This window comes from Canis lupus, chromosome 33 (genome assembly GCF_048164855.1).
Source record: "Canis lupus baileyi chromosome 33, mCanLup2.hap1, whole genome shotgun sequence".
NCBI classification, from domain to species: Eukaryota; Metazoa; Chordata; class Mammalia; order Carnivora; family Canidae; genus Canis; species Canis lupus.
In genome coordinates this window covers 9714960-9730257 of record NC_132870.1, presented here as the reverse complement: position 1 = coordinate 9730257, position 15298 = coordinate 9714960, and the positions used below count along the sequence as shown (strand labels likewise).

Below are 15298 nucleotides of genomic sequence, written 5' to 3'. Positions count from 1 at the left end.
TTATCCAAGTTCTGAAACTTACCTAGGTTGCTATGCAGATTTTTTAAGGAAGATCAATATTAAAATAAGACTACTAGATATACATCATACTTCTAATTTTATTGCCAGGAAATAGCTAAAGGTGGAAATGTAGCAGTAACTGCAGAAGAGCAGTGCCTTGCTTCTGCCTCTTTCATCTTGTCAGAGTGACCTGCAAAAGCTCTTCAACCAGGACCCAAGTGGTCATGAGCAGCAGGAAGCTTATCCTTCATCTGATGCTGGGAAATTTTGATGGTGAAAGGGCACATTCAAATACAATGATGTATGTAAAAACAGTGCCATTAAAATGGTTTTAAATTAACTTATTCTTAAAAAGTAAACTAGGGAAGCCCGGGTGGCTCAGCGGTTTAGCGCCACCTTCAGCCCAGGGCGTGATCCTGGAGACCGGGGATCGAGTCCCACGTCGAGCTCCCTGCATGGAGCCTGCTTCTCCCTCTGCCTCTGCCTCTCTCTCTCTCTCTCTCTCTCTGTGTCTCTCATGAGTAAATAAATAAAATCTTAAAGAAAAAATGCTGATTTTTCTGAAACACCTTTATTTTTTTGATTCAATATCAGCTTTGTCTCTAAATTTTTGTAATAAAGTGAAAGTTGCCATGTATGTATAAACATATTTCCAAATTTTGGTACCTATAAATTCTATTTTTTACTTATATAGAATTGACTTATAACATTAAATATGTTTTAGGTATATGCAAATTATATTTTGATTTGTAGAATATTGCAATTTATTTGGACCCAATGTGAATTACATTTGTATCACAACTAATTCAAATCCATTTCTGCCCTATAGATTTCTTAATTTGGTAAGAAAATTGGTTTTAGTATGATGATATTCTCCAAAATAATTTGTATTTGTGTTATTGAAAAAAGTAAGTAATGGGTCTTCTATGTCATTTTTAACTAAGATTATAAGTTTTCACACTATTGTTAGATGTTTCACCTTGAATTTTCATAAGCCTTATTTTGAGTCATTGAATTGGATAAATAATCAAACTATTCTTGAAAAGCACTAATTTTATATTTGAAGCATTTGGTAAAATATAAAAACTTGAATACTTACAAAATTATTTTTCTGCTAATAGAACACATTAACAGCTTTGCTTAACTTTTTGTATGTATCCAAAAAAAAGGAAACCCTTAGAACTTAAAATGAACAATACTAATTTAGAATAAACAGCCATTTGACCTAAATGAAAAGGCCTGCTTCAGGAGTAACCTGTAAGTGCATCTTTTGCAGGTGCCTGTATTAAATTACTGTGGTTGGGCAGTCTTTCTGAAATAATTACGGACTTTGAAATACATACTGATGTTCCTTTAGAAGAATTATTTTCTGGTTTTCACTTGGTTGTGCCTAAGAAAACACAAAGAAATGTAAATTCAGTATATAGTATTCCAATTAAACATGTATTCTCAGTTTTCTTTATTTTTGTCAAAGGGTTTATCACAAAAGGGTTAAAGAAGCTTTACTAGACACTAAAAAAGTAAGTAATTATAGCTTTATGCCACACAAATGGCAAAATCCACATGCCAAGGATATTCTGACCCACATATTCTGTCTGCTCTCTATATGCAGATTGACCAGCTTCTGTAGCCTCACATATTTCATAGCAAGCCAAACTGTAAATTTCCAAGTTTCCAACTTACCCTATTGAATGGCAGCCTGGCAGCTTTGTGGACTCTGTAGGTTAAAACATGGGTATGAACTTACATGGGTGGTGCACTGAATGGTCATGAAGGGCAGCAGGGTGAGCATGAGACAACTTGTCAGAAAGATAAAAATAGAGCAAGAGAGCCAGTACCTGCATGCACCCTATAGCCCCATCTCACCAAGATGAAGCAATTTCTCTCTGGGAGCCTTCAGTGTCTTCTCCAATGCCATCATTCCATCCTGATTTCCAATAACATGGCTGCCTTATGTATAGGGCAGCTGTCTTCTTTAGGTTCATCTATTTTTGGTGGTGATGAGTTTGTTTAGCTGATCCCGTATTCTTCATTAAGGTTGTAGGTCTTTGTGAAATGTACCCTGTCAGTAGTTCACTGAAGGGAGGGGCTTCTGAGTGCCTTGCTGCCCCTACTTCAACTCTGTTGTCCATCGAGTGGTTTTGGTTGGAATCTATGAAACTAGGCTTGGTCATCTGGGTTAGTTTGTTGCATACGTGAAATGGCTTTACTTGATGTTGAGCTCTGAATGTAGCTTTCGTCCATAATCAGACCCTGCCTTTTGATTAGAGAAAGGTCCAGGCGAACTCCATGCTTATTGCTGTGTTTGGCCATGAATTACTGCTTGTCAAATATTATATTACCCAGAAAATACCTTATGAGGTGGCGATTGCATGCAGGAGATTTATTAGGGAGTGTTTCAGGGGTTAACACCTGTAGAAAGGACAAGAGGCAAAAGTTCAGCTGTGATGCAAGCTCAAAAGAAGCCTCAGCTGACCCTCCTGGGAGTTCTGAAGATGGAATGAGCCTTACCAGCTGTCCTACATTGGAATGAGGTGGCCAGACATTTATAATCGCAGGTTTATCAGTCATTGAATGAAGGTCTCCCATGAAGAAAGTGTAGCCTTAGTTAAGCAGATCTTTTTGGATGAAATTATACCCAACGGAGGTTAAGAGCTGAGGGTTGTCTGCTGGCAGCACTCTCAACAGCTGGGATAATAAATCCTTTATTCCTGGAGGGGAAATCTTAGCAATGCAGCACAGCACCTATACTTCCCTTTGATGCACTAATGGAATTCTGTCATTGGCTTGTTTTGAACATGCTGAGAACCAATTTGCAGAAAATCAAAAGTCAAAAGTGCCTAGGGCCCACAAGAGTTATAGTGTATCCCTGAAAATTGGACATGGCTAATTCTAGACTTTCCATCACATAATATCACTAATATTTTTCTTACTTAAGTCACTGTTAGAATTCTATTGCTTGTAATCAAAAGCTTCCCTGACAAAACATAAGCAAACTACTACAGCTAAGCAATTTAATGACAAAAGCAATTAATCAAAAAAATCAACTGTTGACTTTTGAGGGGGTGATTAGGGAAGGCTTCTTCTAAGGAGATGATATTTGGGCTGAAACCTGAATCACAAGATGGAATCAAGTAAGTGAGGATGTGGGAAGAGCTTTCCTGACAGAAGGAGGAATGATTACAAAAGTCTTGAGGCAGAGATGAGTTTGGCGGTTTCCCCAACACTATTTTCCATGGTGGAATCAGTGTCTCCACAGAATCTCTAGGGGTTGTAATGTTTGGGCACAAAAGTGAGATATTTGAGGGCACTGGGAAGAAATTTTTTTGGGTAGCTTTCAACTAAAGTCCAGGCCTTTGGAGAAGGTCACATGAGAAGCCTGTGGAAAAGTGAGAAAAGAGCAATGAAAGGTACAGCATTTATCCCAGGATTGAATTTGGTCTGCTGGTCTATGGCTTAAGATGTCTAAGATACTGTAATGATAAGGTTTTTAAAGTTAAAAAAAATTTTAAAAAATTTAAGACATAAAGTTCTCATAAGGCCTAGAGATGTTTTTTGTTTTTTTAATTTTTTTGGCCCACAAACCTGTTAATATGATCCTTTAAATGTGAAAGGAAAGGGATCAAGAAAATTATCAAATGAATGATTATTTAAGACGAAAAATATTTGTAACAGCAGGTTGTCTGCAATTGCTAGAAGGAAAAAATAAAAAAACAAAAAAAGCCCTGATAAATATATTGAGAATAGTAGTTGCCTGCAGAGAAGTGTGTGTGCCTGTGTGTGTGTCTCCATGTGTGTGCTTATATAAATACATACAAAGAAGTAAACTTAGTTTTATAGCATCATTACATGACAGGAGCATAACTACAAAAAGCTATGTCCTTCTTTTTAAAATAAATCTGGTAGAAGTGGAGGTGAGTTAGTACTGTGAGTCAAGAAATTGTGGAAAATTTTTAGCAAAATTGCTGGAAAGTTGCTGGAAAATCTTCATAAAGATTTACCTCTTATCCGCATGAAGAGAAAAGAAAAAAAAAGTACTGAAAGAAAAAAAGTGAGGTGCTAAGAACCAAGACTCTAAAAAAAAAGATGACTCGAGAGTAATGGAGAACTTTCAGACATTCATTTGTGACTATACAGCACCAGTGATGCCAATTTGCAGATGTATTTGCTAAACTGCTGCCAATAGTCACTGAGGAATTATAGAAGATGGGAACAATTGTAGTGTCATCCAGGGTTCATGGCAGGAGACAGAAACATTTAAAGTAGGCAAAGATTTAATACGGTAAATTGGGTGCTTACAAAATAATTGGAAGGCCTGGAGAAGTAGCCTGTAGTCTGGGTTTCTTGGAATGACTCCCAGACACTAGAGAGCTGAGTCACCAGGGGACCTCCCACCTCTGAGAGTATCATGATTATAACTGAGATTTAGGAATCATAGAGCTGAAACTGTGTACTTGTTACTACTGTTGTCACTATTCCACAATGCTGGTGACTGGGCCCTGGAACCTGGACTCCCCTGTTGCTTCAACCCCTCTTCTCAGCCAAGAATTTGGAGAATGAATCACTGCTTGCCGAAAAAAAAATTTTACATCTCCATGAGACCTTGATTGCAAACCAAGAAATGGCTGAAGATGACTATTTTCACTTTTGCCTTACAAATCTCTCATAGTTGCGTCTTTGTGGCAGGACCTTATTGGAGTACAGAGCACTAGGTGCAAAAGCATCTGGGAGTTGTACATTTAACTCCCAAGACTCTTCCATCCAAGAAGACATGATAAAAGGTGGCAAATAAAGTCAATGAGCCAAACCGCAGTATTCCATTTCACTGTAGACAGGCAAATGTTTTTTATTTCTTGAAAGGGAAGAAAGAGAGTCTAAGAGACATCTGCTGAGCTTGACATTGGTCTTAGTATTGGTTAGAAAAGACACCCTGTGAGCCATTAAGAAAGGACATAGCAATCACTGAATAAAAAGTCCATTAAAAACAAATAATACTAGATAACTTATTAAAGTGTTAAGTAATAGAACTATATGGCTATACTATATCTAGATTTTAACAAGACTTTTGCTCTCAGTGTTTATATTTACATCATGGGACAAACTTGGGAAATGTGGCCGAGATAGTGATATAGTTGAATGCATTTGTAATTAGTAGAAAGATGAAAAACTGATGAGTAGCAGATACATGTCCAATTGTAGCACATGCCATAGCAATTTTTTAAAAAAGATTTTATTTATTTATTCATGAGAGACACACAGACACACACACACACACACACACACACACACACACAGAGGAAGAGACACAGGCAGAGGGAGAAGCAGGCTCCCAGCGGGAAGCCTGATGTGGGACTTGATCCCGGGACTGGGACCTCTCCCTGAGCCAAAGCTCAATTGCTGAGCTACCCAGGCGTCCCCACCATAGCAATTTCTATTTTATCCTGACCTGCACTACACAATGACTCCAACAAGAACACCGATTTAAAAAAAAAAAAAAAAAAAAAGAACACCGATTTTAAAAATAGCAATAGTCATTATCTATTAAGTGCTTACTCTAAGTGAGGCACTATAGATACATTATTACCTCTTTTATTCATTACTATACTCTTGTCAGACTGTTATCTCCATCTTGAATATGAGGAAGCTAATGACAGAGAGTTAAGTGGCTTGCCCCTAGCTCCACATCTAGTAAGCAGCAATGCTGAGATTCATACCTAAAACAGCTTCAAGGAAGAGTTATCAGGGGGAGGGAGAAAACCACATCTCTGGAGGAAACTGGTCAGAACATCCCAAGAACCCCAGAGCATGGCATTTTCTCAGCTGTTTCACATGAAGTTGGAAGCTGGCCCACTGTCCTGCAGGATCAGGTTGGTATCTCAGGCACTCAAACTCACAATGACAAGTCTTCACTAAAGATTCACATAAAACAATGAGATGCCAATCTACGAAATAATGAGAAATGCCATAGTCAAGCTGACCAAATGTAGATAATATTCCTGCATGCAAAAATCTGAAGGACAGCATGACCAGAATGTTGACTACAGAAAATAGCTCGATCAGAGGATGCTGATCAGAATGCCAACTGTCCATAGTCTCTGACAATCACAATGCAGATGTGAACATCTCCCTGGACCTACGTGGAAGGGCACTTCTTATTTAATCAGAATTTGCCTCTCTGATTCCTTTCTAGGCTTGCATGACTGATTGCTATTCTTTCTTTAGATAATTTAATGAGTTCAGCTAAGTTGTTTTGGCCTAAAATTTATTCTCTCTCTTTAAGATATTTTTTTAAATCAATTTCCTGCTGATACAATTTCTTAACTTCAGAAAACAAGTTTATTCCTGCATTTCCAAATTCACTGTTGTTCTTGGGCACTACTTAAAAGATGTAGGTCCATTTGACTCTTTCCTTTACCTGTGCTGCCATTGGCAGGTTAACAAGAACAGAATCAGTGCTGACATGAAGAGTTTAAAAGCAGCATAGATTTTTAAAAGATAGTATTTTTAATTAACATAGGCTCACTTTGAGTCAATAATATTATCAAAGAAGTCAAGACAGACTTAGCCGTATTAACTGTGTCAGCAGAATGAAGGAGCTAGTAAATGAATGAAGAAGCTGATAGCTCTACCCTAATCTTCACTGACAGTTCATGCCTTGACTAGCAATGTTTATTTAGTTCAGGATCAACATTTTCAGGTACCAACAGACTGGAATATATTCAGAGGAAGTTGACCAGATGGTGATAGGCCCTGAAATCACATTCTGACAAATGGTGGTAGGACACTGGTGATGTTTGGCTTGGGAAGGAAAAGCCAAGAGTTATTGGGTGCTTATAGACTAGGCCAAGGATTGTGCGCAGTCTTTAAGGATTTCAAATATTATGGATGTACCATGACGGAAAAGGGAATACTTTATTTTGAGAGTTACCCTGGTAGGCAGAGAAAGTCTGCAGAAACCACATGTCTCTCAAAGAGAGACAACTTTGCTTATCAGAAGATGACATTTCTAACTTTCAAAGCTGCCCAACAACATAATGGGCTTGATATTAACATATCATGTTTTTTGAGATGCTCAAGCAGAGACTGGCCAAACTTTTTCTGGAGATAATTTGGAAGAGAGTAAGTATTACATGGAAGAAGGGACCAGATGAGCTATAAGACCTTGTTCAACTTTATCCCTCTAGTCTTTCATTGTCTTACAGTACAGTAATCCCTTTTTAATCTTTTAGTTTAGTAGTTTAGTTGCATGGACCCTGAATGGTTAATGCCATTTCTAATTCAAAAGATTAATTGTAGGGGACACTGATTGCTGCGTTTTTTCCTGGCAATTAAGAAAAAATCCAGCATCATCTGAAGCTGCAGGGATGGGAGGGAGGGGTGGATTGCAAAAAACATTCAGTGAATGAGTCATTAGGTATAATACCAAACAGAGACTCACTTCCTTATTTGATCCCCAGACCCATGTATTCTGAGTATGGAAGAAACAGTACTGTATATGGATTGCCTTTCAAAGCATGGCAAATTTTAGCTCTCAAATAGTTTGAAAGCTTCAAATGTTTATAGCATTCATTTATTTCTTTGAATTTAAATGCAGTTATTTATGCTTCTAAAAACCCTCTGATTGCATTCCTTATTTTGAGTTTTGTTACTGTTACTGTGCATACTTTAACATCAACCAACCTGTGCATTCATGGCAATGAATAGCATACCTTAAAATCTGGCTCCTGTGAATGGGAAGGAATAATGTTCATTTAAAATAACCAGAAAATGATCTGGTTTTATAGCTAGAGAAAACCTAAATATCACACATTATTAGATGAGAAATTCAAGCCCAGAGAGACAAAATGACTTGCCATATTCACATGGCTGGACCATTAGAAAAGAGAGCACTTTTCTTTGTTCTTTTGTCTCCCACTCGAGGAGGCAATTATATACTGGGGTTTTTTGGCAAGATACTCTTCTTTTTTTCTTTTCCTAGCAAGTAGAATGATTTGATACTAGTAATTTTTAGATCTTTATTTACAACCTAATTGGCATGTGACTCGAGGAGAAGGTATCAGAGTAGGAATCCAAAATAGTATTTTCTTTACCTATATCCTCTACCCATATAGTAGGCAGAAATTCTAAGGGCTACTTTGTTTGTAATTCTGGACTGCTCTTGGATCTCTGCAGCGCTGCGTATGATGCTGTTCTTGACAGAAATGTGGCCATTAAGAAGCTCAGCAGACCCTTTCAGAACCAAACGCATGCCAAGAGAGCTTACCGGGAGCTGGTCCTCATGAAGTGTGTGAACCATAAAAACGTGAGTTGTCATTTTTAAACTTCTGGCAGTGGGAGGTTGTGAGATTGGAGAAAAGAAATCCGTGCCAACTTGAGTAGGAAAGGCTTTCTTTACTTTGTAATTTCTGCCTGTTAAGATTGTTTATCCTTCCATATGCTACATTTGATTTCATTGTCCTCATGATAGCTTTCTGCTTAAAAATCATCTAAAAACCATATGGCGTTAGAGGGGATAAATTTGATAGATATTTCCTGCTCTGAAACTAACCGTATTTGGTTCTCTATCTCCAAATTTACCAGGGAGCTCCATTTTTTCCCAAAATAATAAAAAGCAAACAAATACAAAGTAAAAAAAAAAAAAATTCTACAGAACACCATGCTATATTTCTTTATAATTTAAATTTAATTATTAACAGGTGAAAATTTGTTATCCTCTTTGTCTTTTAGCTCTAGTGGCAGTGGCCTTCAAATGTTCACTGTACACACTGTGCACAGTGTCTCGTTTTTTGTTAGAGTTGGGCAAATGTGTGGACGCATATCTACAAAGCACTTTGGGACAGGATCTTCAAGAGCATTTCTCTTGGGAACTCAGTAGGGTGTACCATCACAGGACTTCCTTCTGTTTCAGAGTATAAACTTCTTTAACTACAGACAAAACCCTCTAGAACTCTTTCTATGCTCCCATTCTTAGTAAGGCAAGATGAGAGAGAATTCATTATTTTAATAATGACTATTATTAATAAATAACTGATATAGTGCATTTAATTTATTATCTCTAAATGTATAATGGAAAGAAAAGATAATTTATGATAATAAAACTATAACAGTAGCTATCATAACTCCCTGAGAAAGTTTTTCTGAAGTATGAAAATCACACCAGATATATGAAATTATCAGTGCTGTCTTATAAACAAATGAATTTGTCGTGAGGCTAAGCATCTCTCAGTGACTCTAAAGAAGAAGCAAATGTACACATGAGAGTTTAGTTGGAAGATATTTGAAATACAAATATGTGGACTGTTTCTCAAGTGACAGTGTTTTTTTCTTCTATCACTTTACTCTGATGACTATAGTTCAGTCATTTGACACATATTGTTAAATCAATGAAAGGTGCCCCATGTGTAGATCAGATGCTAAGATTATAGTAGTGGATATAACAGAAACTAATCCTTGCCCATGTGGAACTCATGTTGTCCTGGTGAGGAAAAAAGTCCATCTGACTGGGTGATGGGCACTGAGGGGAGCACTTGATGGGATGAGCACTGGGTGTTATAGTATATGTTGGCAAATCGAACTCCGATAAAAAATATACATATAAAAAAGAAAAATAAATAGGCAAATGTAGAGAAGGTCAGATGGTGATAAGCACTATTAAGGAAAACGAAGCGAAGAAGGAAAATTATTCTAGTCAGTGCTGGATGGGTGGGCTAACTTTTTAAAGTAGATTGAGTGGGAAAGGTCTCACTAAAGAGGCAAACTTTATGATGTACCCATCTCTAATTTGGCCAGGCAAGGAACATGGTACTTTTAAAAAGGAATATATAAACAGCGGAAAGGATGATTCATACGAAAAGTCATTCTACTAAAGCAAATTGTTCTTCAGTATGTTAAATAAAGGCAGGAACAAGATTAACCACATGGCCAATGCAATCTATTTTTATGATAGCAGAGAGGATGAGAAATACCATGGGCAATGGAAAATGGATAGATAAAGGCAATGAAGCAACCGTACGGGAAATGTTGATAGTTTGTGTTTTCATATATTTATATTTCCCTAGTCTTCCTTCCCAGCCCCATAATACAATAAATACATTGTAGAGAAATTCCCACGCACTTTGCCAGCTTGAGGGAATCCTATATTTTCCCTGTTCTTGACTGAAGTGTGGAGGTTCTCATTTAAGATACCTAAAAAGAAGTTCCCAGTTGAAAGGATTATCTGTAAATGGCTTTCTACCTGCTACCCATCCCTTTTATGTGTGTATGTGTGCATGTGTATGTCTAGGGAAATAAATTTCTGGAACTAGTTAACAGGGAGGAAGTTCTCTTGTGACCAAATGTAAATTCCACAGGAGTACTTGTAATACTAAGTAAAAGCAGTCAGAATGCAGAACTCTGTAAATGCTCTGGAAAGTAAAGTAAAACAGTGAAGTAATCCCAACTTTAATAATAGAGAAGAATATCCATTTAGAAAATGAATGTTCAATTCTAGGAAGTGATGTCTAATGTGATTGTGAGGCCAGGACAACAGTGATTCACATCTACATTTTAAAATGCTGGGATAAAGGAACTGAATTAGATTCCTGCATGAAATTGTTGAACCAAAATGAAAATACCTGTGATGCTATGTTTCTAAAGACATGTACTCTCATTGGTTATTAGAAGGAATTAGCATTTACAAGGGAGCAAAGAAAGAAGAAAATCAAAGAAGATGAAGGCGATAAAAACAAGACAATAGGAAATGGGAAAATAAGAATAGATGGTGGAGAATTTACCTTTTAAAATAATCTAAAATAAATAAATAAATAAATAAATAAATAAATAAATAAATAATCTAAATTACGTTTAGAATACCTAGATTATTTATTTTCCAGGTTAGCCTTTTTCCATATTTAAAGGTTATTTGTGTATGGTGTATGTGTGTGCGTGCACAGTCTCTGATGTTTTTGTTTGAAGACATATCAAAATGAATTACTTTGCAAAGTTGATAAAAAACTAGAAAAACAGGCCCACTAAATATGCGTGAGATATATACCATGAGACATGTATCACATAGACATTTTTCAACGCAAACTGTCAGTAAATGTAAAAAGACACTTTAATCACAAGTTTTAAAGATATTTTGAAATCATTTTATTTCTATTTGAGTATTCTATACCTTAAGATTGTTTTAAAAGAGGTGATCATGGTTTTATATTATAAAAATCAATATGTTATAGCTATTGCCATATATATGTTGATGTATATATATTACATATATGAAAATATTGCATGGTATTGTGATTTTTTTTCAATAATTCCTCAACAAATGAAACTATGTGTGGCCTGAAGCATTCCCTAAACTTGACTGCATTTCTCAGATATTTAATCATTTTGTTTCATTTTTTATTACTTCATGTTTCCATACCACTATGCAGTATATTTGGAAATGTGACAAAGTTGTTTGTTTTTTTTGTTTTTAATTTACTTATACTAGAAGGTAAACTTCTTTGCTACTTAATATATAAAATAATGAAAGCGGGAATCAAAATATTTAGGAAACAGAATTTCGATAGCTTTTTAAATACATTTTCTTTTTTTTTTTTAAAGATTTTATTTATTCATGAGAGACACAGAGAAGAGAGAGGGAGAGACACAGGCAGAGGGAGAAGCGGGCTCCATGCAGGGAGCCTCACATGGGACTCGATCCAGGGACTCCAGGATCACACCATGGGCCGAAGGCAGGCACCAAACTGCTGAGCCACCCAGGGATCCCCTTAAATACATTTTCTACTAAATTCATTATTGATAATCATCTAGGATAAAACTTTTCCCAGGATATCATTATAGCATTAATTTAAATAATATTTGTGTGTGAAACAGAAGCAAAAAAACTCAAGTAGCAACACACAAAAAAAAATATTAAATGAGAGTGTTCATTAGAGGAAAAGCATGACCTTGCTACATCTTGTTAAGTGTTTTACTGCTGCCCATTTTTCTTACGTGGCTTTTCTTTTTTTGCTTATTAATTACAATTCTATATTCTACCAAGGAGAATCACACTCTAAAGCAATATATCAACTATATATCTTCTTTGATTCTTCCTTCTGCCTAAGAATTTGAGCTTTTTAATTGTATTTAACCTGAAGACATATATCATATGTCCTTTCTGAATACATTTTTCACTGTTCTAGGAGATAGTTCTAGAAATTTTTTCCGACTTTTTTTTCTACTGTAGCACTAGTCTATGACTTTGAATTGGATTAAATAATTGTTTAAATATGCTTTTTAAATAATTCGTTTTCTCACTTTTTCTTTCTCTCCTTCCTCTGTCCTTTCCACTGTTTCTCTTCCAGATTATTAGTTTATTAAATGTCTTCACACCCCAGAAAACACTGGAGGAGTTTCAAGATGTGTAAGTAACAAAACTCTTGAAGGAAGGGATAGCATAGCACTCACATAACGCAAGGGAAATTGACAAAATCAGTGGATGAAATCCCTTGTAAAGATTAAAGGGAGATAGATGCTGCGGGCAAATGAAAGGGAGCCAGTGATAGGACAGAAGGTTCTGTTTCTGGTATTACTTTTAGGAAAGATACTTCTGCTTCTTTTTGGCCTTCTGGTGCTTTGTGCTTTGTTGTCCAATGTTCTTGGTTCAATCAGAGAAGATTTATTATTTATCATGTATTTTTTATTATCAATTGATCCTGTGAAACTTCTAGAATTAATCTATTCACTCTGAGAACTTATAAGAGGGACATGTTAAAAATCATTTTAAAATTGTTACTTCTATTTTTGTGGTGCCTTTGATTTTGTGCAAAAAATATCTATCTAGAAGATAGTGACAATAACAGAGAAGTGAATCCTCATACATTGTATTATTTGACACAGATACATTGCATTTGATGGGAGATGCTATTCTGATTTTTTTTAATTTGTAATAATATCTGAGAAAGAATTCATAGAAAACTGAGGACAAGATATAGGTAGAAAATATATGGGCAGGAACCAAACACTAATAAATGCTGCTTCTGCTAGTAACCTTGTGATAGAGTTACCATGGCTAACATGTGCAATACTTGAAAGTTTTTCATATACTTAATTCAGTCAAAGGTAGAGCTGGGAAGTTTGGAAGACTTACAGATTTAGGAGGAGATTCTGACCTCTTTGAAGGACTTCACAGATCTTGTGATTTGGAACTAACCTTGTGGATTTACCTTCCAGTTACTTAGTAATGGAACTGATGGATGCCAACTTGTGTCAGGTGATTCAGATGGAATTAGACCATGAGCGAATGTCTTACCTGCTATACCAAATGCTGTGTGGCATCAAGCACCTTCACTCTGCTGGAATTATTCACAGGGTGAGAATTCCTACTCCAGAATTATAATTAAGATTCTTTTGGAGAAGAGAAAGAGCAACTGTAGGTTCTTTTCTTTATGTAGGAAGGGTAGGTTGAATATAATGTACTTCCTCGTTTCTTTTACAATAGAATTAGCACAGAGTTCACTAACATATAGAAGAAAATTTTAGCTATACTGTAGCTGATTTCATTTAGCATTTTGTTTCAGCTCATTGAGAGTCAACTTCTGAGAAGCCTCATGTTTTCTAGCTCCGTGATTGGCAGAGGTCATATGTGCAGCTGAAAGAAGACTGTTCGTTTCCACAGTTTGTTTCTGGCAACAGAAAGACAGCTGCCCTGATCTGCTCTTTTGTCAGGGCTAGAAACAAAAAATAAGCTGAAAGGTTTATGTTGCCACAAGGAAAAACCTAACAGCTGACAATAAATGATATGTTTATTCTAAAACCTCTTCCCAAGATGAGCCTAAATTATAAAATTGATAGCACAAATCTTTTCTGGGTTTGAGAAGCTTTTGAAGATACCTTAAAAATATATTTAAAAAATAGTTGTAACTTCTTTAGGGCAGTAATCATTTGTTCTATATAGGGCTTTGCAGTCAAGGGGGCTTCCTGTCAGTACTATTGCAAGACTGCCATACTGATTGAGTAGATAGAAATCACACGTTCCAAAAAAAAATAAAAAAGGAAAGAAATCACACGTTCCATTTGCTGCTGGCTTTTAATTTCTTCTCTTGTTCCTATCGCCAGGATTTAAAACCAAGTAATATTGTAGTCAAGTCTGATTGTACATTGAAAATTCTTGACTTTGGACTGGCCAGGACGGCAGGCACAAGCTTCATGATGACTCCTTATGTGGTTACACGTTATTATAGAGCCCCTGAGGTTATTCTGGGCATGGGCTACAAGGAGAACGGTAAGGAGGCTTCTGCATAGCAGCCACAGAAACCATGAAGAAAATGTGTATATGTTTTAGACGGCAAATGGCAATGTTCTCTTTCATGTATATGAATGTATCTTTTTAATAGGACTGCCAGCTTGCATATTCAAAAGGTTTTTTAAAATACTACTAGGAGGAATCACTCATTAAAAATGTGAAGGATGTTTTTGAAAAGTAAGCTTTGCTACAAAAACACTAACATATGTTATGGCCAAAAAGAATTGTGGATAGAGTCTGACTAAACAGTCAAGCAGATATTGATTAGCACAAGCTGTTGATATTGAGAAAGATTGATGTTTGGGTTGCAGCTTAGTTCAAAATGAGTAGGAAAACAGGAAGTAGTCTATCTGTTGCACTTGGCTCTATGGCTAACTTAGATTGATGGCTCTAGTCCTAGGAAAAGACAAAAGGATGTCACAAATCCTTGGAGTGAGAATCTTTACAAATGCTCAATGAATAGTCAATTTAAAATAATCCAATTGTTCAAGTTACTTAAGAGTTTGTTTAATGCTTTAAACTGCTCTGTGAGTAATAGGATAGCAATTACCTAGTAAATTTTTATAAATTCCAAATCATGGAAACAAATATTAAATTTTACATTACTTTTTTCATTAAAAATATCTATTCATGTTCATGTATTCATGAACAGTTTAAAAGAAAGGGTAGAAAGAATCTTCAAAATGTATTGCGATTTGATTTTATGAAAGGCTTTATAAGATATCTATTAGAATGCATTGCCATATATTATTTTGAAAAGAATATCTCTAACAAGTAATGCAGCATATTAAGAAATGTGTCCAATGAATTTAAGATCTAAAATTGTTTTAAATTAGGATTGTATATATATGTGTTCAATGTACCTTGCATGGTTATTTGATGTTTTATTCTATTTAATTCCTAGCACTCTATTTTTATAATTTTATAAAAATAATTATCCATGTATTTTCATGTGCAAGTGCTACAGGGTAGCTTTATGAAAATTCCCTGGCCACCAAAGTTTTAAAAAATTTCTTTGTGTACTTC

General features: G+C 35.8%; 1 protein-coding gene across 9 annotated transcripts in view; it reads left to right on the top strand.

Moving 5' to 3' along the window:
* MAPK10 (mitogen-activated protein kinase 10) overlaps nt 1-15298 on the top strand; it is a 299188-nt gene that overhangs the window by 208471 nt on the left and 75419 nt on the right. For all 9 annotated transcript variants that reach the window (XM_072810787.1, XM_072810785.1, XM_072810793.1 and 6 more), the window contains 4 exons: nt 8173-8302; nt 12333-12391; nt 13201-13339; nt 14086-14251. In XM_072810787.1, coding sequence (XP_072666888.1) covers nt 8173-8302; nt 12333-12391; nt 13201-13339; nt 14086-14251 — 494 coding nt within the window. The remainder of the gene's footprint in view (nt 1-8172; nt 8303-12332; nt 12392-13200; nt 13340-14085; nt 14252-15298) is intronic.